General features: G+C 42.7%; 2 protein-coding genes across 3 annotated transcripts in view; both read left to right on the top strand.

The window, feature by feature from the left end:
• Positions 1–1,055: 1,055 nt before the first annotated feature.
• LOC118789337 (glycerol kinase-like) lies at positions 1,056–21,799 on the top strand. 2 transcript variants are annotated; one of them, XM_036545714.1, is made up of 20 exons: positions 1,056–1,079; positions 1,417–1,694; positions 5,065–5,138; positions 5,785–5,891; positions 6,004–6,081; positions 7,586–7,665; positions 8,754–8,891; positions 9,088–9,197; positions 9,691–9,757; positions 13,032–13,067; positions 13,366–13,433; positions 13,799–13,841; positions 14,674–14,754; positions 15,678–15,756; positions 15,898–15,994; positions 16,374–16,458; positions 16,906–17,026; positions 17,194–17,337; positions 17,714–17,800; positions 20,920–21,799. In XM_036545714.1, exons 2-20 carry the CDS (start codon positions 1,602–1,604, stop codon positions 20,931–20,933), a joined length of 1,602 nt encoding a protein of 533 aa, XP_036401607.1. In that variant the 5' UTR covers positions 1,056–1,079; positions 1,417–1,601; the 3' UTR covers positions 20,934–21,799. The 2 variants fall into 2 exon arrangements, with proteins under 2 accessions (XP_036401607.1, XP_036401605.1); XM_036545712.1 differs by lacking the exon at positions 1,056–1,079 and having other exon boundaries at positions 1,225–1,694.
• Positions 21,800–25,227: 3,428 nt separating this feature from the next.
• LOC118789114 (amine oxidase [flavin-containing]-like) overlaps positions 25,228–27,138 on the top strand; it is a 29,170-nt gene continuing 27,259 nt past the window's right edge. Inside the window, exon 1 of the mRNA XM_036545432.1 lies at positions 25,228–25,351. Coding sequence (XP_036401325.1) covers positions 25,303–25,351 — 49 coding nt within the window. The 5' untranslated portion in view covers positions 25,228–25,302. The remainder of the gene's footprint in view (positions 25,352–27,138) is intronic.

The raw sequence follows: 27,138 nt of genomic DNA, 5'->3' as shown, positions 1-27,138 counted from the left end.
GCTATTTGTTATGACATATTTTCATAATGTTCTAAACAAAAACACCCATGGATCTCTAATTTTCCTGCTGAATCACCTGGAGACATAAAAAATGATACTAGTCAGTACAACACACACCACACTACCATTTATCTACCCTGTACACCCAAAAGAGGGTGTAACCATACCAACAAACCACACCTTTGCTGGAGTGGTGTGGTCCATGCTGACAAATGGCATGGGCTTTACCAACACAGAGGCAATTCACACCCTGGTTTTGTGAATAATTTGCAATTAGCACTGCCGTGGGAGGGGGGCAGGGGAGTAATGCTTACAAAATTCACACCAGCACAGTGTTCTGTTTAACGCACTTAACATCCTAACTTCTCCTTATTTTTATCACCAATTTGCTTAGCATACACCCTTATCCATGGTGGTATACATTGCTAATATTTACACATATCCATTTATAAAGCTGAGTATATTTTAAGGCTGATTGCAAGATAAGTGTCAAGTTCCCTCATTTCTCTGCATAGATCTAGTATTGATGTTGCCATAGAAATGCTGTACAATTCCTTTCTAATGGCATGATTGCTGCTCACAGATACAGAATGGCCAGGGATTCAGTCATACCCAGAGTGTGTTGTATTGCATACAGAATTTGAAACCTTGCCTGTCTGTAATTGGCAGGCAGCTGTTCAGCTGTTGAGTGGGGCTGTAGTAGGGGGTGACGACATATGAGGAATGTCGGGAGTGGTGTGTGTGTGCTGAGACCAGCCTGATTGGTGGAGTGCCTCTGTCTGTTCTCCATCATGGAGCCCTACCATTTTAGCTCCAGGATAAGAGACCCTTCTTTATGTGAGGGTGTTTGAGTGTGTATCAGTCTGTGTGTGGGTATATGCATGTTTGTGTTTGAAGGTACAAAGTGAGACTGACATACCTCTGAGTCCAACGTGTGCTGAGACAAAAACACAGATACACGTCAAGAGTACAAGGTCCTGTTTTTTTAATTCAGAGGCTGGCCAAATAAAGCTCCCTAGAGGGATCCTGCCAAAAGCTCATTGAATGAATGAACTTTTGCTGCCAAAAGAAGTTCATCGGTGTGTATATTACTCCCTAGAATTACTCTCTGTCTTTGAGTACGGCAACGTGTATTGTATGAGGAAAGTACCAAGTAGGAAAGTACAGCATGTAGAAACAAAAAGATCACCTAAAAATTAGGAAGGAAACCAAGCATGCAGGCTAGCTGCATAACTTGCTCTGCATTCTTTAGGATTTACTCAAATCTGAAAAGCGGCGAGCAGGTCGTTCCACACAGTATGACACCAACGCCCATGGGTTTGGCCTGAAACCAATGCAAATGTGGCTGGAGTTAGGACTTCACCCCTGTGAACTCACTGACCCGCCTTTGTTTTGACGTGCCCCCAAATTTTATAGGTGGATTCGAAGCCGACGCCCCTCGATGACCTGTCAAGTCTAAATATGCTCCTCCCAATCGTCAATTTGATGACGTCGCTAGGGTTGCGTTTGGTTACCGGTATACAGTATTCCTGCCGGGGAGCCGGGCATCAGAAATATAAATATAGAGGCTGTCCAGACAGACACTCAAGTACGCAGCTTAGATGAACGGCGGGATGGCGGCATCATCGGACAGGATAATAATGGGTCCCCTTGTCGGAGCCATTGATCAAGGCACAAGCTCTACGAGGTTCCTGGTAAGACACTGTTCTCATGGATTTATTTTCTCTTCAGGTATCAGCCAGCTTGCGCGCTCTGCGATTCATTTTGTCGCGTCCTTGACACCCGGGCGAGTAATTGGAAATATACCAAAACATCATCGTGCGTTTGATATTGCGCTGCAGGTTTTTAAAGGACTAGCTCAGTGTGAGGAACGGCGTGCGTTTGCTGCAGGCACGGTGAAACGAAAAGCAATACCCCTTGCCACGCACTTGATGCCAACCTGATCCAAATTGCACCCCACGCGTGGCGCATGGGACGCCGGCCATCTTTTACCGTAACCCCGTTGGCGTCTGCTGTATCGTGTGTTTGCTTTTTTGTAGATTTTATTACATGTAGCTGTTTGTGTCCGCTCTGTCATCTGAAACACGTTTTGATAGAGTGTAACAGAGATTAATAGTGTTTCGTAGCTGGCTAGTTCCACATGTGGAAAATTAAGTCATCCATATCAGTCTGGTAGATTACAGCTACTTCTTAAAATCAAGTCAAGAGTTCACACCAAAACTTCCTCTGTTTATACTTCAGAAATCTGCATCTCCCAGTGCTTTCGAAACAAGCCAAGACCAAAATTGTGGCTCTACTGTCCAAGTTGTGACTAGGAGTTTACGTGTCTATAAACAGTCCTTGAAATATGGGCTAGTGTGTGATTAAAGCTGCTGCCCTTCCTTCACTACTGACACCTGTTCTTGAGTGGAAATTTATGGACATTGTGGATTCCATTCATGGGAAAAGGCTTTCTACAGTGCAGTCTGGAGTGTCAGCGCTGTTTCAGGTTTACTACTATTGAGAAGACTCTTTGCTTTCTGACTTGCCCCCTGCCGAGTGGAATCTCACTCACTGCTGTTTGAGTTAGGCTCCTGTGAGTTGCTTACAGTTGCTGCCACTCAAAAATCTGGTTCAGACCGGAAACAACAAATCTGGTTCAGTTGTGACCCTCCCCCCAGTCCTGGCAAGAGAGGGAAATGGGGTTTATTGCAGTGTCCTCCTCCCATCCCCCCATCCCTCCCACCAAAACGGCCTTCTGCTCAGAGGGAAATCCATACCTTTGCAGACCTGTTCTGTATCAAGGCAATCACAGAGGAAAAGTTTGAAACCCAAAATGGATGTCAAGCAACAAAATGTAAGCGACAGAGTTAAATACAAACAACTGAACCAGTAGGATTTGGGTTTCTATCCCGCTCGACGAACATAAGAGGTATGGTTGAAAAAGCGCCATGGTACCTTCAGTTTACAGTGTGGACTTTATGTGTAACTTACTCTGATAACTTACTCCAAGGAATCGGACTGGGTAAAACTGACAGCACTAATTCAACCATGCTGTCGGGTTTATTGGTATGTGATTTGTTAATTACCTCACAATTATATTTGATTGGATGATGTCCTTATCCAGAGCAACTTACAAAGAGAGAGTACAAAGTGCATCCAATAAAGTTGCATGAAGGATGGTATACAGATCACAGCTGACTGCATTCGCATGTGCATCGGCCCCTTTGCAGTGGTGCAAAGTGACTGCAAACATGCTTCAGTTACATATACCCCTTGCACACATGCAACACAAACATACCCTACAGTAAGACCACAGATAGCCAAGGGCCAGTCCGACAAGGTGGGTTTTTGTGTCCAGATCAGATGCCAGAGAGTATCTGTGTGCACCTTGGAGCTGGCAAAGCTGTTAAAGTGTCGCAGATTTCAGCAGGTGTCTGTGTGTATTTAGCGCAGCAGGAAGCTTGTGTGTAGAATAGAGAGGAATTCCTAGCATAGCTCAGACCACTTTGCCAGCCTCTGAAGAACCTCTTGTGGCTTTGATGCGATTTCAAATGTATTTTATCTTTGACTCCTTTAGCTGTCGTAGTGCAGTGTTAAATGGTGAAATGACTTTCAGGGTTCTTCACTCTCAATGGGTTTGGAGCACATGCTTGGACACTCCATCTGAGTAAATTGACTGATGCACCCTTTGCCTACAGCAGAGTGTCAGCCTTGAGTTGCCCCCCTCCTGTGCCAGGGGCTCTGATTGTCTTCAAAGAACTTAATCTTAAGAGAACTAATCAGATCTTAATGTGCCTGATCCTTGGTCACCTGTATGGATTATGCAAAGTCCCACCATAACCCAGGACTTTATTTCATTGGAGCTGCTTATGCAACTTTACCAGTAAAAATATATATATTGGTAGGGTGGAAGGGGGTGGGTAACACTTTGGTCTTATGGTCATATAATAACAAACTAGTGCTGTTGACTTGGAAGACCTGATTGTTATGTTTAAAGCATCTTTATTCTATTTATCTGGGTCAGGCAACAAAGGCTGTACAGATGTCTGTAATGGTTGGATGTAACAAGATGAGGTCCATTCAGCCTTTCCACCCACAGCAGTGCAAATGGCCAGAGGAGGGAGAGGAAGGAGTAAGGGTCTGCTGCTGAACACTGTTGAGCTGTTCAGAGCCACTGATCTTGAGATTGTCTGTTGGCTCGTCCTATTATATCAACCAGTCCAACCAAACCAAAATATGGTATTTGGCCAAATCGGCTGGACATTTGGGTGTTTTCCAAAATTTTCATTGGCCTTGGCAGGTGTTGGGATGAGAAAGACCGTGATCCACTATCAAGCACTTCTTCCACTGTTATGTCGGTTATATGTTATAGCAGCCCTATTGTTTTGTCTTTAGTTTCAAATATAGGCTTGTTTGAATGGTGCTGTGAAGAACTTTGTACTGTGGTTTCTTTTTGTGAAAGGTGATATACTGTACAAGTAATGTTTGCCACTTCTGTTTGGAGTAGTAGAAATCATAGTAGACTCTGTCTGACAATCAGGTTTTCATGTAAACTCCAACAACCCTCTCTTGACTGCATCTGGCAAATGGCGGTATAAAGAATAGTAATATGTGATATGGCTGTAGTGGAAGCATTTGTTTGTGACTTGTAGCTCAGTTTCAGAGTGAATTTTTAACTCTTCTCCATAACTGTGGATTGTCTATTATCTACCCAGTGATGAACGTTTTTTTTTGTTGGGGGAGGGGGGGGGGGGTGGATTGACACTGAAATGTTTCTGTCAGCAGTCACTTTTTTCAGCCACCTGTCCAGGAATCAGAGTTCAGTTCAACTTTGGCCCTGTCTGATTACATTTCAGTGACAGTGATGTCATAGACCTGAGAAAGAAAATATCTGTTGAACCTAACTTACTCAAGGCAGGATGGAGGGCGAGTTAAAAAATCAGTTTTCATGTGGATGAAAGTTACAAAGTGTAGAGCAGTAACTGAATTCTTCATATTGGCTGACTGTTGCTTGAAAAGGTTTCATTTTCATTCATTTTTCCAGTTGTCCTGTTGACCAAATTTTCTCTGTCTCTTTCTCAGGTTTTCAATGCCAAAACAGCTGAACTACTGAGTCACCACCAGGTTGAAATCAAGCAGAGTTTCCCCAAAGAAGGGTGAGTATCCCAGCATGCCTTTTTCAGATTCCATTCCAGGGTGACTTGTACTTTCAGACACAAATTATAGCCCCCACTCAAGCTGTGCAACTCAGTTGCTCTGGGTCATTACTGGAGCAACTAAGGTCATGATACTGTTATTACATCATGGATTTGAACTATTCATCCTAGAGTAGCTTGTACTAGTGATTGTTCCTGCCACCCCTACATCACACCCATTGTGGCTTGCTGTTCCTCTGAATTTCTTACAAAATTAGTTATTTTTCCTAAATTCATCATTAATGATAACTTACTATATGAAACTATTAGAGAGATGTCCTTATGGAAAGTCTGTCTCAATAGAAGCAGAAGCCTGGTCACATTTCATTGATTCAGTTTCTATCATTCTGGGTGATTTCCTCTCTGCTGCTAAAGCTTAATCGCCGTCCCTTTGGGTTGTATCTGCTATGTCTTCAGTTGTTTATAAGAAATGCTATCTGCAGAACTTTGTCTTGTCATTGGCATTGTTTTTAAGAGCACTACATCTACACAACTGGGTACATTTAGGTTCTGAACTTCATTCAGCTAGGATGTTGTATCAGTGTTTCATTTGAGGGAAGGGTGTCACAGCACTCCGGAGCGCCTCAACCTGTGTTTCTCTCTGCAGGTGGGTGGAGGAGGACCCCAAGGAGATCCTGCAGTCTGTGTACGAGTGCATGGAAAGAACCTGCGAGAAACTAACCCAGCTCAACATCGACATCTCCAACATCAAAGGTACAGGAGCCAAGCTGACAGCACTTCCTTTCTTTAAGATTTCAGACTGTTTTTCTTTTCCAAAACATGTTATTTTAACCATGACCCAATGTGATTGTCTGTGAAATTTTAGCAATTGGGGTGACCAACCAGAGAGAAACCACACTGGTGTGGGACAAGGAGACTGGAGAACCTCTGTACAATGCCATTGGTATGTACTGTATCACTGTCAACTCATGTTATAATATGAGACAAGGCATAAATATGAGCACAATATAGCATAACCAGAGGTGGACACCCCAGCTTCAAAGAGTAAAAGTCCTACCATGTATTTGTTCTAACCAATGACTAAACAAGGTGATTTCACTAATTAGCTCCTCTACCTGGCTGAAGAGTTGTGCTAATTAAATGCAGCTGCCGTAGTGCATGGGTGGAACAAATACGTGGCAGGACTTTTACTTTCTGAAGCTGGGGTGTCAGGTTACAGAAAGCACTATGGGCCTGTATGTTAACTTTATCTTAAACAAAGCTGGGGGGAATGGGGGTGTGGGACACATGCTTCTTGGTTGGACCTCACTGAGTCACAAACACACACACACACACACACACACACACAGACACACACACACACACACACACGCACGCTCACACACACGCACGCTCACACACACACACACACACGGAGTAGGTCATTGAGTAGGTCAAGTATTTGCACTTAGTGTGTGCTGGGCAGTGTGCAACAGATGACACAGTGATTTACTAGGCAGTGTGTGAATCAGGGAGAAACAATCCCATGTTTCTTCTTCCTTGTTTCAAACCCTTGTGTTTAACACCTGCTTAGCAGGAATGGTGACTATCACTCACTTCCATAGTACTGGAGAGAAGCTACAGAAGAATAACAGAATTCCATGCAAAGCAGGGTTATGAGAGGAATCTTTTGAGGCTGGGGGGACCATACCACATAAGATATCACTGTGTTAGAATGTGGAGTTTCCACCCTCTGAGGAATTTGTGTGGGACAGTTTGTGTTGCCCTGGGCTGGGTGGCTCCACTCCTCCATGGCTGTAGGCTCTGCATGGTTTCCTCCTGCAGTTGCCTGCTTGATTGAAGTCATTGTTTGCAGAAGCCAACTCACCCGGGATTCCAGGTGTTAGAGACAGTGTCTTTGAAGCCTGCTGTGCTCTGCCTCTTGAGGCTCTCTCCTCCTGTTAAACCAACCAATGGCAGTTCACAGAAAAGCACTTTGTGTTCTTTTGTGATCTGTGTGAATGTGCCAGGGATGACCCCCAAAGTGTTTTTGTCCCTTGAACTGAAGATAAAGATGATCAGCTGTTAAGCATTTGACCAAACGCTGCAGTAGCAGCCAGCTGATTTCCTTTACACAAACTTGCCTTTGATTGGCTCATATACTGCGTGTCACAAGTCTTGCTAAACTTGCTGAAACACTTGTCTTGCTGTAATATTTACTGGAAATGGTGACTAACAGCTTGCATGCTGCTCTCTTGCAATTTAGCTGGGTGACACTGTTGTCTAGTCAAGTTGGTATGCATTGAGGAGTTTGTGATTGGAAATGAATAATGGATTGAACTTACATTTTCAAGGCTATTACAGTGGAGGAGGGCTGAGTCACTTCAACCACCACATGATGTGTAACACCCATCTGCATCACAGATGGATGAGATGTGATTGACCGCTTGTTTGCCGGCCTTTTGCAGTTTGGCTGGACCTGCGCACCCAGTCCACAGTGGAGCGTCTGATCAGTAAGACCCCCAAGAGGAACAAGAACCACCTGAAGGTGAGATGCACCAGTCCCTGCCATGAACCCTTCCTGAGAGGGGAAGGGCCACACGGTGTAATCTGCCCAACAAATTCAGCCAATCACAATTTCTGTGTAATGGGTTTAAGATCTCCCCTGTTCTGACAGTGCTTGTGGTTTGAAAAGAGTACAGAATACTTGCCTGATCATGGACTTTCCAGGATTACGGCCTTGCAGGTTTGCCTCAGTGTACCCTTCATTTTCATTCAAGCAACTTCTGTTACCTTATACTCTGAGAGGCAGATACATACAGTCTCAGTATTCCAATTACTTCTGGTGGATATGATCTCCCCTTTTGAAAATAATATACATTTAGGGGTTGTCATAATGACTTTAACCTCTTCCTATGTGTCCTAAATGACAAGCCTTTTTCCTTTTGGTAATGTGAAAATGCCCTTTGGTAATGAGAAAAACCTTTCATCTCAAAATAAACATGTGGTCTCTGTCCTTTAATTTTGTGACAAATTTTGGTCAAGCAACCTTATGACTGTTGGAATGGTGACAGGTTGCAGTGGTTGACAGTGACAGGATATTAAAGTGTACAGCTTAACTTTGAATGTGACACACAAGAAAAAAGAAAAGGAAAGGAAGAAGAGGTTCAGAAAGAGGAACCCCTCTATGTCATATCTCAGAGGAACGTTTGAACTCCAAAGGCAGCTGATTAATGATCGTGTGATATGTTGTGTAAATCTAGCTGTGTTTTCTTCTCTTCATCTCCTTTCTCTCTCTCTCTCTCTCTCTCTCTCTCTCTCTGTCTGTCTCTTTCTCTTTCTCCATTCCTCTTTCTTTGGTCTCTTTGGTCTCTTTAGTAATCCCTCCCTCCCTTTTTCCCAAATTGCACTTGAAATAGCCGGACAGGATTTTTGAGCTTTAGCACCAGTTCAAAAGTTCAATGTTTTGGCTTAGCAAAGCTAGGTTTACGCACAGATGATGTCAAGATGGTGTCATGGTCACGGTCCATCCCTCAGATTGTGTCATTCATTGATGCTCTGAAGCAATAATGTGACGTATTACACACACTCTGTACACACTCGCCTGTCTCACACACACTCTCTCCTTCTGTGCAGCACAAGACAGGCCTGCCCATCAGTACCTACTTCAGCGCGGTGAAACTGCGCTGGCTCATGGACAACGTGGTGGAGGTGCACGAGGCGGTTCTGTCCCACCGGGCCATGTTTGGCACTGTGGACTCCTGGCTCATATGGGTGAGACTCTGTACATGCTGTACAGGAGCGGAATTCTGGCCAATGTTCATTGGTTGACCAGTAAATCGAAATGCACCTTAGCATTGTTGAATGACGAAATGAAACCCAGGGAACAAATTTGGTTGGATTCATTCTCCACTAAAAACACCTCGTCACCTGTATGTATGTGTGTTTGTGTGTGTGTGCTCCCTTGCAGTGCCTGACGGGGGGGAAGAATGGGGGGGTGCACTGTACAGACGTGACCAACGCCAGCCGCACCATGCTCTTCAACATTCACACCATGGACTGGGACCCAGAGCTCTGCACGTGGGTCTCTCCCTCCGGTCACTGCTGTCATTCACTCATCATAATGATTTAATTTATGAATTAATCATTTAATTAATTAAATCAGATAACACATTAATTATGTGTTTGTCAGGAACAAATACAGTAAGACATTGACACATCGTTGGCACTGTCTAAAGTATCCAACACACTGTACATAGTGCATATAGCCAAGCTTCATTACTTGTTTCCCTGACAGGCTTAAGACATGTTCAATTACAGTTTCATGTGTCAAATTAACCACTTCATTACAAAAAAATAGATCCATTAAGGTGATCAAACCTTGAACAAAAGGCTAACATGACTTATTTCTGTTGTCATTATCATTGTCCTGTGTTTTACATTATTGTCATTGTTTTATGCATTGCAGTGGTTTGGCTCTATGGAAAGGTTATTCATGATAGTATGTTGTGTGATAGTTTGTACCTGTAAAGGCATGATTTAATTGGGTAATTTTTTAACATAATTCTTGTAGATATTTCGATATCCCAATGGAGATCCTGCCAAAAGTGAGGAGCTCCTCGGAAATCTATGGTTTGATGGTAAGTCCCAACCAGTTCTCTGTGTGTGTGTGAGAGAGAGACAAATACAGACTGGCTTCCCTCCTCTGTGTGTGTGTGCGTGTGTGCTTGTCTCTATGAGCATGTCTGTCTGCATCTGTCTTTTTTCATAAACCCTGAACTTGGATTTTGATCATGCCATTTCCCTTTGGCACAGTTAAGAGATATTGGGTGATATAATCACTGCAGTGAATTTCTGTGGAAATGAGCTACAGTCTCTCAGATAAACCTCATCCTTGACGATTGTGACTTCAATACGACCTTTATTTGCAAAGGCATATCTTGATAGGCCTTAATGATATCATAACCCCATGATTATCAGGCCTGATAAATTTAAACATATGAGGTACAAAGTATGTTACACACAGACAGTAAAACACATTAGTTTATGTATATACTCATGTATGTCCATATATAGTGCTCTTTCTAATTAGTACCCTTGGTTAAATAAGGATGAAACATTAATATATTAGGTCAAAATGAAGAGTCATAGTATATCCTAAGAGCATTTTTCCATATACGTTTCACAGAGGGTTTAGTATAGGATGGCAGGATGGCAGGAACAGCAGGGGAGAAGCTGTGTTTACCAGCAGTGTTGCACTATGACTGGGACATACTGATACTGGAGTCTGATACTCCAGCACCCACTGCGGGTTACTGATTACTGACCTGGTCCTACTCTAACGCTGCATGTATAACAAGTATTTGCATGGTTGTGTTTGTGTGCCCTGTTTCTTATTCGGTAAAACTTAGGTCTAGAGGTGTGAGCCAGACTTTGCTCCCAATGAAATTTAACCTTAACTTTGCCTCAGCGGTGGCGATTCCTTCCTTCTTAGTCTTTTTCTCTTGTGCTCTTTCTTTGATGACCGATAGAAAATACGTTCTAGCCTGGTGAGTATATCCTCGTATTTGTTATCATCATCATCATCGTCACCATCATCATCATCATCGTTGTAGTTGTCATCAGCTTCGCGTTTTGCTTCCTGGCGCTGTAGTGTGCATGCTGTCAAACCCCCATTGTGGTGTCTTTCCAACTACTATATGCAGTGAGGATCAGGTATTTTTGCCAGGCAGCTATTTATTTCGGAATTGTGTGACATGGTTTGTATGGGATGGGACCAATGCTGTCATGGATCCATGCACTGAATCCATGAAGCCATTCATGGTCGTCAAAAAAGCTGATTGTTAAAAATAGTGAGAGAATGAGAGATAGAGGAGACCTGTATTACAGTGTAGGGAGATCCTGATCCTTCTGTTCTATGCTTTAGACTGTCTTTATATGAAAGTGTACTAGCAAGCACGTCTGTTTTTGATATGTACAAAGCTTTTTGGAAAATGAATGAAAAATGGTGTCACAATTAATGACATCACAACACTCAATTCTTCCTTATAAAGTTAAAAAGCATTGCAGTTAGATTGAATCGAGGTTGTCGTGCTTAATTGTGTTTCAGATCAATACTGTGAATAAGGTAAAAGAGTTCACAAAAACAAGAGCTGAGCATTCAATATTTATGCACACACACACACACACACACACACACACACACACACACACACACACACACACAACAGAACACCCAGTGCTTGTGAACACTGTCCAAAAATATAGTGAGAGATCTGAAGCTATTTTATCAAAAGCTATTTTCTCACATGTCTAATTTAAAAGCAAGTCTAAAGTTTTTAGAAAGCCTTGTGGTGATGGAGTGTACAGTGACAGGATAAAAGCGGACTCTCTTACTGGCTGTGGTTTTCTGTCACTCCGATTTGTGACAGTGAAGCTTTCAGCCTGTCAGCAGAGATCAGGTCAAGCCGAAACGGGTCAAACACAGACACACAAAGTCAAGCGCGCACACACACACACGCAAACAGATATATGTACACAGACTCAAAGATACTGCCGTCCAGGGGTCAGCAGTGTCACTGTTACACTGGTTGTAAGTGTTCTGGCTGTGAGTGTTTACCTCCTGTGTGTCATGGTGTCATGGGCCTGTTGACATGCTGTGTTTTGTGCTTGCCGGGGGCAAAGGTCAGCGGGCGCTTCGCCACTGCCTCAGGACCTTGAAAACCTCTTTGCTTCCTGGATCAAAGTACAGGTCTCACCCCAGGACAACCACAGTGACAGTCAACCCTGAACTCCATGTCCCAGTTAGCCTGTCGCGACCCTAACATCATAAACAATGTTGAGAAAGTGCAGGAACGCCGGCTTTGGACAAAAAAAAAAAAGGAATTGCTTGTCATGTGACTGTCCCACGAAACCCACCTGACTCACGATAGGGTCAGTTTGTCTGTCTGACCAGTGTCCTCTCATAACATGTGACAACTCTCTATACCATACAGTTGCTGTCACCGTGCTAGCTTGGAGCTCTTCCTTCTGCACTGCAAACTATCATATGCTATACTTTATATCACCATCTGTAACACTGTCTCACCATGATAGATCCCAATAGCAATGTTTTAATACAAGGGCACGCTGTAAAGCTGTAAATGTGAGCCTGAGCTAGTAGCTACCCATATCAAGAGTGCACAGGTGAAGCGGAAATTATGGCTTGCTTTTAGTGTGTCATGCTGTACAGATGCACCGATGTCTGAAATGCACAGGGCTTAAGTCATGTTGACGGCCCATCTCCTTCGCTGCGCCCCTCAAATCTGCCAATCAGAGAGATGTGATATAAGTGTCGGTGAATCCACATCACTCCCTGCTTCCTGATCCGTGAGAACTAAGCAGGCACCCACGATCCTCGGCATCGGGGCGGATGGAAGCGGACAAATGGGAGTGAAGATGTTTTTATGAATGAGAGCGTGTGGCTGACTGTTCCGTCATGCTGTGATTGGCTGTGTGTACCCTGTGGATTCTGCTCCTTGCGGGGGTGTGGTTAATAATAGTGGCGTACCCACCACTGCATTTGAAAAAGCATTGGGTTTTCCCAAAAGCAAAGAGGAAGAGAACCTCTTTCATGAATTATTAATAAGAGTGTGTAATAGTTGTGGCGTAATAAGTGTGGTGTTTCGCTTTCAGCCACCTTTTTACTTTGGTCTTTTTTATTTGAACCATTAAAAGGGTTTTATTGAAAGTGGACATTTCTTGAAGTAGCTTGCAGTCAGTCTGAACACGATTGTGTAAAATGGTTGCATATATCACACATTGTAATCACTTCTTTTCACGCACTACTACCCTTATTAAACATGGGGCGATGATGAGATGCTGTTTTATACCTGCAATGGAAAATTGATCTGTAAAATGTTTTCTCCTTGACAGAAATCCGGGTCTTTGACTGGAGTTCCCATATCTGGGGTAGGTTTTTGTGTGTGTGCGTGTGTGTGTGTGTGTGTGTTTGTGTGTGTGTGTGTGCGTGTGTGAAAAACACATCTCAGTTCAGTTTCAGTCTGGCCCACAGAAATATTTGCTTTCTTTTACTGCTTTATGTGAAGTGTTTGAAAACACTGAGGCCAGCACAGAATCCTGTCTCTTTGTCTTTTCTGGCTCTAGGCTTGTGAAATAAAAAGGCTGGAGATTTTGGTCCTGCTCTGCAGAAGCGAAGACTCTAACATGGATTGAGTGTGTTAATGACGTACGCTGTTGTGTGTTGCAGTGTTTGGGGGACCAGTCGGCTGCTCTTGTTGGCCAGATGTGCTTTCGGGACGGGCAGGCCAAAAACACGTAAGATCTCCTTCCAGTCACATCTCTCCAACCCGTGCCGTTTTTCTTCTCCTACAGAGGACTGGTCCACTGTTACCAAGATACAGTTGCAGAGTGAACAGTGACCTCTTTTCTCTGTTTCATGGGCTCAAAGGAGGACTCTATGCCTTTGTGTGGTTGGGTGTTTCCATAAAACTTGCCATGAAACAGGAGCTGTGGGTTTGAGGGCAGGGGGTGTCATCATTACTATTTGCTGAGAATGGCTGGAGCTCTTCTCAATGAGACAGAAAGAACAATGATGTCCACAGTGCCCCCAGAAAGATGGCAGCTTGGAATAACTGCACTCCCCATAAGGGCTGAACCCATAGTGTTTGGTTTTCTTTTAGGTATGGAACCGGTTGCTTCCTGCTCAGAAACACTGGCTCAAAGGTGAATTTTGATTACTTTTTTACAAAGCAATTAAAGACCCAGGGGCCCTGTTGCAAAAACATCCAAACTGACAAAGCCTATCTCACAGATAAGACATAGTATAGGATACTTGCCATGACTTAACATGTGATCTTATCCGCATTAGCCTAGCTTAACTGAATTTACTGGATCTTCTATAATATAACCCCTGACCTACATTCTGTAACCAATTATTTACTGAAATAGTACACATTTGTGTGATTCCTGTATAACTACAGCTGGTAAATGGTTAACCAGGCCCTGCTAAGGTTGCTGTGTAGATGAGCTTTTTTTTGTGCACAGAAATATTTAACTTTTGTCTGAAGTAAGTGACTATATAGTGTCTTGTCATGACCATGAGCTACAGGCTCCTGTTTTCTGGGCTCTTACATTTATGTTACATTTTTTGCTTAGCAGATGCTCTTAATGAGAGCAACTTGCATAGCTACAAGTTACATTTAAACAGCTGGATTTTTATTATATGGATAGTTACTTAGGCATTTTGCGTTAAAGCACTTTGTTCAAGGGTACATGCACGAGTGCATGGGGCAACCAACCTGGGAGTCGAACCAACAACCTTTGGGTTGCAAGCCCAGCTCCTTAACCACTATGCCAGACACAGACATAGAGCAATGAAAGAGAAAGCACCTTCATCATACCTGTTTGATCAGAAGATCAGGACTGTGCTCCACGAGAGGCCGTGTGGTTTGGCTTTCTTTTCACCCCAGCAGTCGTTAGTCTGTCACACAATCACTCTCTCCCCCCTCTCTCAATCTCTCTCTCTGTTTCTCTTGCCTTCTCCCATTCTCTGAAGCCGGTAATGTCAGACCATGGCCTGCTCACCACGGTGGCCTACAAGCTGGGCCGGGACAAGCCTGCCTGCTATGCACTTGAGGTATTGCTAGTAACAACACTCTTTATTTCTGTCTTTGTTAAAATATACATGTTAATTTTACTCATAGGTGATTATTATTAACACAACAATCCCTTCCTTTTGTGTAACAGTGGTGAAATATGAAGAACAAAATGTTTGAAAGTTGTAAAGGATTTAGCCTTCACAGTTTTACATGCACTTCCTACACAGCCAGTACTGTATAGGACTCTGGGTTGCACTTTGTTTACAATAGGCTACTTACATGGTATTTTACCATTTATAGCCAGGCCAATTATTTGGAATGTACCTTGGCAATTACTTTGCAATTTTATAGGATCTTGGCTATAAGACAAAGTGATACCTTTTACCTGGATATGATCCAATAGTTACCCATTAACTTTCTGTGCCCACCAATAAAGCATGTATGTGCGTTTAATGTGCTAATTAGCAGTGAAATATCTTAACAGTTACTGTTACCTCATAGGTGATACCTTTTACACCATGATTATACAACAATGATTAACCTTCTGTGACACACAAAAGGTTTCAAACATTTAGTTTGCTCTGCTTGCATTTCCAGTGTTACAGACAGCTAGGACATGGCACTAGAATGACTGTTTTTAAATCATATGTCATGAGGTGAAGCAGTTAGTTAGGATGTATTAGCGTGATCATGTCTGTTATGGGGAATCTATTGCTCCCTGCTTGATTGGAGAGTGTGGCTGTAGAACACAGAATATATTGGTTAGAGGAACAGAGTGGACACCGGTACTTGCATTCAGACTCCAAAGAAACCTTTGAAATTTCACAGGGTTGGTAGGGCTTCCTGTAAACTGGTTTTTCACGTCACCTCTATTTGTTGCGACCTCTAATTGGTCGGTCCTTTTTGCTGTCTTATTGGTCTGCTTTCATTATTGCTAATCTGTGATTGGTCACTCTTCTAGGGCTCAGTTGCCATAGCTGGAGCGGTGGTTCGTTGGCTTAAGGACAATCTGGGAATTATCCAGTCTTCCACTGAGATTGGTAAGAACTTTGCTTTTTGATTAACAGTTAATAATTGCTGTCTTTTTTCAAACACAATCTGGTGTTTTTTTAATATTCACATCTAAAGGAGTCAGTCCATTTGATGCCTGTGCATCTCCTCTCTCTGTTTCCCTCTCACAGAGAAACTGGCTGCCGCAGTGGGCACATCGTATGGCTGCTACTTTGTTCCGGCATTCTCTGGCTTGTACGCCCCCTACTGGGAGCCTAGTGCTCGAGGGTAAGCTCCTGAGGACTGCACAGGAAACCTCTGCTGTTGGGAGAGCTGTTTTACATGGCTTTATCAGCTGACTAATGGCTGGATTTCATAGGAATCATTGAAAATTGTACTGTACTGTCAGTGCCATTTTCCATTAAATTGAACTTCGATTCCAACCTGCTAATCCAAAAACAGCACAGTAACATATGTTGTGTTTTTGCCTGTAACAAACCTCTTAAAAGTATGCCTTCTGGTTTGAAATTTTTGCTGCCATTCTCACGAGTTCATTTAATGCCTTCCTTGGACATTAGGTGGCCTCTCCGTTTTAGAGTTCTTCTCACAAACTCTTCCCCCCTCTCTCCCTCTCTTTCTTCTCCACCCCTCTTTATCTCTCCTGCAGAATTATCTGTGGTCTGACTCAGTTCACTAACAGGAATCACTTGGCCTTCGCTGCGCTCGAGGCAGTCTGCTTCCAGACTAGAGAGGCAAGATCTCCCACCTTTTATTTTCACACAGAGCTTATTTAGACTGGCTCTCCCACTGTCTCAGCGCTGTAATGTTGTCCTGGGGAAATCAAAAACTTGATTACCAGGCTAGCTAAGAGCGACGCAGAGGTGTGTGTGTGTGCGTGTGTGCGTGTGTGTGTGTGTGTGTTTGTTTATACACGTTATAGAACCAAAGGGCTGTGGGTTCAGATTCCTGCTACATCACTGCTGCTAAAAGCCAGCCGTGAGCGTGTGTGATGTTAAAGAGTGTTATATACATTTGCTCTAAATCAAGGAACAGTAGATGTTATTTTAATACAGTAAACCCGATCAGTGCGCTGCATCTCACCCTGCTGCCATTGATTGACTGACTGCCTGATGCGCTGATGGATTGGCCGATAGGTGGATTGGATTGATTGACTTTGTGGCTGATGGGTTGTGCTGCAGATCCTGGACGCGATGAACCAGGACAGTGGGATCCCTCTGAGCGAGCTGCAGGTGGATGGAGGGATGACCTCCAACAAGCTGCTGATGCAGCTGCAGGCTGATATACTCTGCATCCCTGTCGGTAAGAGACGCGGCCCTGTTTCCTGATTACACCCTTCCGGGTCACTCAGTGCAACTGCAGGGTGATACCCACTGCACCCCTGTGGGTCAGAGGCACACCCAGCCCTCCCCTGTTTGAACACTCCTGGGTCATGTTCACTGACCTCTGCATTCTTGTGGTCGTTGCAGTGAAGCCCTCCATGCCGGAGACCACGGCTCTTGGGGCGGCCATGGCGGCGGGGGCTGCGGAGGGGGTCAGCGTGTGGAGTCTAGACCCCCTGGATTTGACTGCAGTCACCTCTGAGAAATTTGAACCACAAATCAACCCTGAAGGTACAGACACGCCACCAACTTTGACTCAAAGAGCATTGATTCATAGTCCTTCTCATTGGGGCTCACATGAGAGGGACTGGCATTGAAATCACCTGGTGTTATTTGGGTATAATGCTACACAAATTATAGCACAACGCAGTGAGAGGACCATAGCAAATCTGTTCATCATTTACCACAGCCCTCACCCCCTGTATGGGAAAGGACATTTTGTCACGGGTGTAGTATACTGCCACCTTGTGGTGGAATCTTTTTGTTGCAAGCAAGGTGGAAACTTTACGCCCCGTTCAGTGAAAAGAGAATTCAATCCTGCTCACCTCTCCCAGGCACACTAACTGTGTCAGTCTTTCACCTGTCCCCGTGTTCATGTGCGTGACAGAGAGCGAGTTCCGCTACGCGCGCTGGAAGAAAGCCGTGCAGAAAGCCATGAACTGGGAGACCACAGAGCCCATCTCCAATGGAAATGGTGAGTGTTCAATACTTTCTCACACACGCACATACATACACCCCCTTTCTCTTTATGTTAGGAATGTTAACAGTTCTCACAAAATTTTGTCCGTGGCCATGTATTCTTTAGGCAGAGAAACTGTGGTCCCTAATGTAGAATAGGGTGTTGCGCTTAAGGTAAATACAGCTAACATGTATGGCTAAGCTCTCAGTGCATAATATTAATGAGACATGAGTGTGTTGCAATTTGTTGGGGTGGCAGTGTAGCGTAGTGGTTAAGGAGCAGGACTCAAGTTGCAAGCTCGATTCCCCACTGGGACACTGCTACTGGGCAAGGTACTTAACCCAGAATTGCCTCAGTTAATATCCAGCTGTATAAATGGATAATATCGAAAAAAAAGCGACTGTATCCGGTGTAAGTCACTCCGGCTGAGAGCGTCAGCTAAATGCCAATAATGTGTTGTAATGTAATGTTGGTCAGGTAACTCCTAAATGGTACAGACTTGTAACAGAAAAGATGAGTTTGTAGCTGAAAATAAACATTTGTGTAAGCATGTGATTCTGCGTTGGACCAGCATGAATCACTTCTATCTAAATTTGTTCCAGCTGTGCTGTAGTTTTTTATTCTATAAATGGATAGCTGTAACCCTAGAATGTAATTATTGGCATAAAAAGAAAATCTTTGTTATAGTCACCTCACAAGGCAGCAATATTTTAGGCAATCACCTACCATTCTAAGAATCTAGATTGCTTAAATATAGGCTATCTGTCAAAATTTGTAAGATCTAAGGTCTAAAGTTTGTGGAAATTGTTAATAATGGCATATTTTCAGACTCTCAGACTTCAATCCCACCTGGTAATCCTTAAACACCGTTAGCAGTGTAAAAAGAACCATCATAGGAGAATCATAATGTCAGAGTTGGGTCCTGTGGGATAGATTCTTTAGACTTAGGAGACAATGCAGAAGTATTCCACTCTATGTGCCCTTGGGAGTCTGTGCTAGTCAGTAAAGGTCAAGCTCCTGAACCTGAGCTTGCCCTCCTGTCACTGGTCACAGACAGCACCTGGTGTGTACTCAGATCTGTCCTGTACTGATCTGTCCCCCTGTCTCTTTCTCTCCCCTGTCCTGCGTGAATCTGCCCCCTGTTCTGGATGGCTGGCAGGTGAAAGTAGCATCTTCAGTAGCGTCCCTCTGGGCTTTTACATTTTGGGTAGCATGTTTATGTTAGTTGGAGCTAAGTACATCGCAGGTCAGTTTCTGCGTGTATGTGTGCATCTACAAAATAGAGAGATAGAGAAAGACAGAGTGTGTGTGTTTGTGTGTGTGTGTGTGTGTGTGTGTGTGTGTGTGTGACGGAGAGAGAGGAGCTTGTTTGGGCAAGTATGCATTATGCAACAGCAAATAATTTTTCTCAGTGTATTGTGAGGTAGCAGTGACACTAAAATAATATTGTTGATGTATATAATGTTTGGCATACCAACACACAATTACTCATATGGGCATCATATTTTCTCCATATGACAATAGCTCTGCCACTAAACACTGATATCAATATTATGCCAACTAGCAATTTGCTCACATTGTCTCACTATTCCAAATAAATGCTACCAATTTGTTTTCTCAAGTTACCTGCCCCCCTTGAAATAAGTATTTAAGAGTGTTTACAGTTAATGACATAATGTGTGGTAATGCAACGGTGTGTGTGTGTGTGTGTGTGTGCGTGCGTGCGTGCGTGCGTGCATGCGTGCGTGTGTGTGTGTATACGTGTACAGTGAAGGAACATAAAAGGGACCCACTGCTTCTCAGCTCACGAGCATGGCTGGTCAGAACATTTCCTTTTTTGTTGAAACCCATTTTCAAAATCTGTTATTTCAGAACTATCAATTATTTGATAGTTTGAAAATGAAACTATGTTAGCTTTGAAAATCAGATTTTTTATTAAACATGATCATGCTTTCAGTAACAAATTTTTCTCTTTTTCCACAATTTTACTGATGGCAGACATTATGGAAAAATCCTGTATTGTTTAAGAATGAAAAAAACTAATACTTTAGCTGTAATAAATGAGTCTTCAAGTGCACCTTGACAGTTAGATTGGAGTTAGGAGTCTGGCTCCAGAGTGTTGCTGCAGAAGCTTTCACAGCTGTTAGCAGCTTTCCTCACTCTTAATAGTGTCCTCTGGGACAGAGGTTACCAACGACATTATAGCAGGTGACAGTAGTAACAGCAGCAGCACAGGCAACCTGCGTATCTGCCATTATAATGTGCTGATCTAAATGTTGCTCTGTGTCAGTCTTACATTGGGAGGGGAGACTGGGGCTACAGCGCTGCGCTAAAAAAGCAGGCTAATTCCACCTTTAATTGGAGCCGGTGTGTGCTGGTATATTGGCTATCATACTTCCCTTCATTCCTTCCACATTGTGTCACCTATAAGCTTTCCCTTTCTAGTTTGTGAGCACCTAGAGGGTTTTTTCCCTCCAAAACTAGAACATAGGAAAGTGTGATTTGATGGGTCTTCTGCTTTCAGGTTAAATGAGCAAGTTTCAGACCACAGTATTGTGCTCATACTCACTGGTGTGGGAGTGTTGTTAGCCTGGTATGACGCTGTTGCTCATTCAACTCTTCTGTCCTCTTGTGCTGGAAGTCGTTGTGGATATGCTAAATGAGAATCTGCTAAATGAATGTAATGTAATGTAATGTAATTCTTGATTAGTGCCTAGTACAGTCAGTGGCATATCTCCAGTGGGTTTAGCTATCAGAAACCTTAACTTTCTCCGGAGGATTCACATTAATCTCCTTCTTGGTTTAGATGGAGAGGTTAAATATGAAGTAAAATAAAAGTGTGTTAATAGTTTAAAGGTGGCACTCTTTTGGCATGTCACTGAATTTGCTGTGTCATTGCTACATTGTGTGTATTTGCTTGTTGTTCTGTATTTTTTTCTTCATCATTTCTAGTTTTTTTGCTTTTGCCTTCTATATCCCTTTTGCCACTTCAGCCCTCCCACCTCAGTCATAACAAATTGAGCAAGCTGCCTCATGACCTCATCTGTTTTAAATTCACCTGTATTATCTGCGTCCCTGGTCTGGACTTTGACGTCAATGTACGTTGTTTTTTTGTAAACCCTCTCTTCAAACAGGACACCATAACTAGGCCCTGACCTACGCTGTGCTGCTGTGGAGGGGGTGGTCCTGTCTGCGCCTGCCCCCTGCTGGCTCAGCTTCACCTGAACAAACCACGTCAGCCCAAGAAGCATTCCAAGTTCACCGTCCATTGCCAAAACTCACCCGGTGCTGTCCTGTGGACCCAGCCCCCTGTGAATTGCTGAGTGGGGGTGCCCAACCAAACGGCACACCAACCCAACTGAACCTTGTACTGAGCCAGTCGAATCTCAGCCAATCAGATGAAAGAGACTGAGGCTGACATTGGAGGGGGAGGAGTCTGATATCCTGCCGTGATCATTTTATATTTGATGATACTGACAGTTCTTCGAGGTTAGCGGGTTGTGTTACAGCTGATCTGTGAGAATATATATGTATTTCTTTTAGCTTTAGGTTGATTTCTGGTTGCTTTTCATTTTGAGTGATCATTTCAATGAATGACAAGCAAGATGAAGTCTGGATTTTATCCTGTACAGAATACCTTATGTTTTTAATCTTCCTTTAAACGGTGCTACCTGTTCATTGGGAGCCACTGCCGACATGTTACATTCTTCAGCGAAACCGTCTCCGGTTTCTGACATAGCTGTAATGAATGTGACGAACACACTGTGACAGCATGATCTCATTGTGCAGTCTTTGCTGATCGGATAAACGGTAATTGAGCGGTATGACATACCTCAGAATTAAATGTAATTGCAGGCCTTTGCAGCACTTTATAATTTATTCTGTTTATTTGTGTTTGTATGCATTGCACATGAGCTGTATGGTGCCATGGAATTCTGTTCCTGATGTAGTTTTAATCATGTTCTGCCTGATGTGTTTTTAAAGTTTTTATAGATTTGGAGACATGAATTGGGGGGGGGGTCTTTGACAAAACCACTGTGGTCACTGTGGCAGTAGTTCATTGTGCTTTCCTTAGTACTAATCTAGACTTTTAAAAAAGTGACACATTATAAAAATGAGTCATTTTCTCTAGGAGCTTCTGTGCTACTTTTTCAATTTGTATGTTGAATCTGCACTAACTTTCGTCTGTTTCCTGCCACTTTGTGAAACTGCCTCAGCTGTGCCTTAAAATAACCAAATCTGTATGACCAATCATTGACCTGTGTATATTTTATACCTCTCAGAAAGTATTCGTTGCTTTCGCTTTCTGAATCGTTGGTATTCTGAACATCAATGCAGATGATCAGCCAGTGAGATTAGAATTTATTCTTTGTTTGAAAAATATGGCCTTTAAGTAAAGCACACGAAGGGACTCAAAAGTTGTTTTTTGAAGGGGATTGATGTTACCAGCCTTCCATTTCTGTAAACATGCCTGTGAGGCCTTTACCTTGTAACAAAGCCATCCTGTCTCGTTCATTTTGCTGTACAGCAGAGTAAGTGGAAAGTCGGTTGGTTTCTGTGAATAAATATTCCAATTCTAAATGCATCACATTCGTCTTTTTTGCTATTTTCTATTCGTCCTTTCCTTGAGAAATGGAATGTTCCTTCTTGTAAAATTTACTGGAAATAAACAGTTGGTAAATCTTCTAAATTATGCAGCACATTGCATGAAATACTATTTTCAAAGTACTGTCTCTAGAAGGAACGGAATTGTATTTACACTTTCAAAAACATTTGATAGAACTTCCTTCAGAAGATTTATTCTGCATGTGAAGTTATGTATAATTACTGTCCTTTGTTTGAAGCTTTGTGGTTTTTACATAGATTGTTTGATTCTATTTAACTACTAACCACAAACTACAAATTTATACAGTCACTGTGTGATGTGATGTGCAAAAATGGAGAATTCCAACTGTCAAGATCACTTAACAAATCAGTGTATTTGTTCCATTAAATATGCAGGACTCTATAAAGGATAATCCATTGGGAAAAAACTGAATGTTATAGTTTTGAACCATAGAATATATGCATAGGCTATTTTGTGACTGTACTTCTTTCTGTTGAGCTGTTGTTTTTAGAGATGGTGAAAAAGTCCTGGATGAAATGTGGAATTGATTCTCTGAGTTCCCAAATCTGTCGATATCCGGATTTCTCTATACAATAATCGCTGTCTTCAGTTCAGCAATTATGTATAATTGTGTATTTCTTGAGACCTGAAATCCACTTTGAAGTTGTGTTTTTAGTCTTGGCCGCTAGGGACATGGTTTCTTCAAGTTCTGTGCTCACATTCATAAGTAATTTGTGAGAACCAATTGTAATTACCTCTAGCTGTGTACACCAGCCTGGTGACAATCTTGGTTCAGAGATCCATTTACTCCAGAGAATGAATCATTTAAAAAGACTTGGCATGCTTCCATATGCCACATTACATTACCAATTTTTTTAAACTTTCTTTCATTCATTTATTTATATTACCTATGTAATCCAAAGTTGCCTTCAAGTTTGCAATAGTTATATGAGCAGATATTGACAGATCATGCAGAAATTGTTTTAGTCACAATCAACGCATTTTTAAAAGATTTATTATTTTATCTTCATCTCTGTGCTTTATTCATTTTTCTACTTCAGAAACAAATGTCAGCATCTTCACACTTTTGTGGTATAATGACAGACTCTGTACTATGGAATGAGCCTGGTGGCCTCCACAGAGCTCTGTGTGTCCTGGTGAGATGATCCAACAGGGGCCAGCCATCCAGCATTCTCCCAGTCCTGGAGTTCATCCTGTCAAGACTGATTCAGGATCAGCCCCAGGAACATGAGCTGTACTGCACTTGCTCTCATGTGGAAGTCTCCTCATACGACTTCGCCACTGAGAGACTGATCCAGGATCAGCCTGAGGAGGACAGGCTGTACTGCACTTACACAATGTTCCATTGTTTTTTAAATTGTTAAACTAATCCTAAACTTAATCTTACATTTTTGAACTAATACAACTATAATGGACTTGGACGTTTTGCAACATTTTATCAAGAACAAACACAACTTAAAATGAAGGAATTACACAAATTTTCCAATAAATCACACTGCACAAATGTGCAATGCCTCTTAGAAATGCCAGATGAAAAATGACAACTCACCGTAAGAACCCAGACAATGGAGCTGTGGTCATATTTAAATTTGGTGAAAGAGTGCAGCTGTGCAGCAGTTTGGTCCTGATGTAATAAAAACATTGATCAGCTTTGCAAACAGCATGCAATGTCGCAAAGGTGAAAGAATGATAGATTTGGAACGGTCGATACATGGACATCGTGTTGTAACAATGCCGCAATTAACGTGTGTGACACGTTAATCGCAGGCGACGGCCCTTGTGAGGCTGAACCTAAGAGTGATTTGACGGCTCTGTGCGTTTTAATTTCAGAAAGTTTTTGCGCGACCTAAGTTTGACGTCTACGATGTCACCCTCCTTTTCATCCACGTGAGGGCATACTAAGCTTCTAAAACCACAAACTGCGGAAAGATTTCGTTGGACAACGTCTATCGAGTTTGCCAAGCTAAATAATATAGTAACAATACATATTATCAGTACGATAATTTTTTTAAATATGCACCTCGTATTTTGTCAGATTAAGTTGAATATCAGACTAAAACGAATACCGATGTGATGCTTCCTTTTTTAAATATGCTGGAAAACAATGTTCATGTGGCAGAAACCGCACCTGACAAATCATTCAGTAGAAACATCATTAAGGGTGGTGTGTGTGTAGAGGAGGTAACTAGAGGTGCTAAGTATCTGCAGAGCACATCACGCAGTCTGATGGACAATACTACTCTAAAACTAATGTAGCCTACTTTGGTAGACGAGACAAATCCTGTATTACTGTGCTGCAAGCGTCACAAACCTCCTGTAAGATTTAGTTCACCGATATTTGCAGTGGTTGGGCGCAGGTATTGGTTTGGGTAATCAAGAAAATATTCACGGTGTAGATAACGGGGATAACTGAACCCACTTTCAATATTACGGCTACATAAATTCAAAGACAAATAAGCATCACAATATATGATTGATGCGCATCGTATATAAATAATGGATAGTTTTGTCTCCACAAAATAACCGTATCGTATGATATTGTGAGAAAGACTGAATTTGCAGAATTCTGCAGGCTGCAAATAAAGTGTATCTGTAAACAGCAGCCTTGGTCTAGTTGTCAGATATGCTTTTTCAGCACCATTTCGCAAAGGACTACAGACAAGGTAAGCCTTCGTTCTGTGCTGGGCAAAGTATGTGGTCACCTATACAGTGCCTTACAGCGGTATAGATCTCGGTACTTGCACTTCTCACGCTTTAAAACCGAGTACGAGCCGAAGGCGGAGCTCTCGAGTGGGTTTGTCTCTGTGCTTTGAGAGATACGGACACGCACGTCCCTTTCCAGGCGAGCGAGCAAGCGACGGCCGGGGAAGTGAGAGTGAATACGAACAACATGACAGCGAACCAGTACGACGTGATCGTCGTCGGAGCAGGCATCTCAGGTTAGTGCGGGAGCGGAGTGGCCGTAACTTAAATTGCTCTAAGATGTGTTAACAGACTGCAGTTTTCTGTAAAGTGGGACAGTATAGCGTACTACACTGTCGCGCAGACTAGGCGAAAGATAGCGCTCTGTCCGTGGGTGGTCGGTCGCTTCACGTAATTATTTATGTGCCACAGGCAGCTACATGCCGAAGATCTTGCTACAGTACGATCAGACAATTGTATTATCAGGGTTACATGGTTGTCTTTTATTTACCGAAGTGTTGTGCAGTTAAACGTGCACTGAATAATTTACAGTGCACGTTACTTAGTGTTTATGCCAATGACAGTCTAAACCATATACAGTCTCTAGCATAGGCTATATCACATGAAATCGAAGTCAATAAATAGTTAATATGGTGAAAGTAAGCTTGTTAACATACCTGATATATTATGATTTGTGCCGCAGCAGTACACCTCAATATGTTATGGAAACAAGTTTGTCAGGTTCTGCCTTGCTCTCAAACTGGACATACATTATTGTTGTCTTTGACAACAAAAGTCGTTCTCATGTATTCGGTAGGTAAAGTGTACTGTGTCGGTGTTGTCTGCGTTTTAGAGAACTACACTTGTATTTTACCCGTTTCGAAACTGGCTTCATAAACCGTATCAGTTGTTTGCACATGCACTGTGGTGTACTTTAAATCAAAGATGTCCTTATAAACTGATATGAAGACAATGGGTGTGAAGAGGAGAGGAGAAAGCACACAGCTTCATAGAGCATGACAGTTCGGTCCTATTTTATCTAACCTACTCCATCTAAACTTGTTTATTACCCTTCACTGAAACGCTTACATCTGAAACACTTATGTATGTTGCTTGGGTGCACACAGTCAATAGTGCATCCTGCCTGTCCTTTGTCATTTAAGTTGAATGTTACGGGCTGACCATGAATGAAAGACTTTGGGTGTGCTTTACCTAATTAATTCCCGCCACTGACTTGCCAGCCAATGACAGGAGTGTCATTCAACAGAGAGCCTCACTGTAAATGCAACTCATGGTGTCCCATTCTAAGCATTGTAAGTCAGAGTGGTCTTTCAGAGTGACAAGGATGGAGCACTAAGACATAATAAAAGAAGTTAACTGACAACTGAGGTGAACCCAACGTGAGTGTCCACTGGTTAGGGTTAACACTGAAAGTACAAAATGAGGACTAGATCTAGTTGATAAAACCTTCTCCTTTGAGATCATGTCTGCACCGGTTTAGGACAGAGGTTGGCATGCTTTTGAAGCTGAAAAGAATAGGAAGTGGCATATTGTGGGGCGTTAGAGTGTGAGATGTTAGTCACTGCTCTCAGCTGTCGGCTTTATCTGATAAGAGAGAAAATCTGTTCAAAGTCTCCTTGGAAAGCAGCAGTTATTGTTACCTTGAAGGCTGTCCCAAGGGGAGACTGGGGTGAGCATTAGTGACTGAACAGACAAGATAACCACATGCCCCCTACTCTCACCTCCACATTCTGGTTCATCTCTATAGAAATAAATCAAGGATTTTAGTAACTCCCTAGCATTTCTCCCCTCTTACCTCCATAATCATTATCCATAGAAGGAGGTTCCCTTTTACTGTGACCTGAAAAAATGCCTGAGTGCAGAATGTGGTTTCAGCTTCTCATTTCTCCCATGAGAATGCAGTTTCACCTCTGCCTTTACTGGTATTTATATTAGCAACACATTTTATCTGTGAAGTGTCTTTCTAGAACCCAAAACAAACATAATAGGACAAAATAATATACAAGAAGAAATGATACAAGCC

This window comes from Megalops cyprinoides, chromosome 14, assembly GCF_013368585.1.
Source record: "Megalops cyprinoides isolate fMegCyp1 chromosome 14, fMegCyp1.pri, whole genome shotgun sequence".
In the NCBI taxonomy this organism is placed as follows: Eukaryota; Metazoa; Chordata; class Actinopteri; order Elopiformes; family Megalopidae; genus Megalops; species Megalops cyprinoides.
The sequence above is the reverse complement of the archived record's forward strand: the minus strand, read 5'-3'. Positions and strand labels throughout refer to the sequence as shown.

Excerpts from the sequence above, each read along its gene's own strand:
- LOC118789337 (XM_036545714.1), top strand. The coding sequence starts at position 1,602 with ATGAACGGCGGGATGGCGGCATCATCGGACAGGATAATAATGGGTCCC. Across the intron at positions 15,757-15,897 it reads CCAGTCTTCCACTGAGATTG|AGAAACTGGCTGCCGCAGTG; the intron begins GTAAGAACTTTG and ends TCCCTCTCACAG. Across the intron at positions 17,338-17,713 it reads ACCACAAATCAACCCTGAAG|AGAGCGAGTTCCGCTACGCG; the intron begins GTACAGACACGC and ends TGTGCGTGACAG.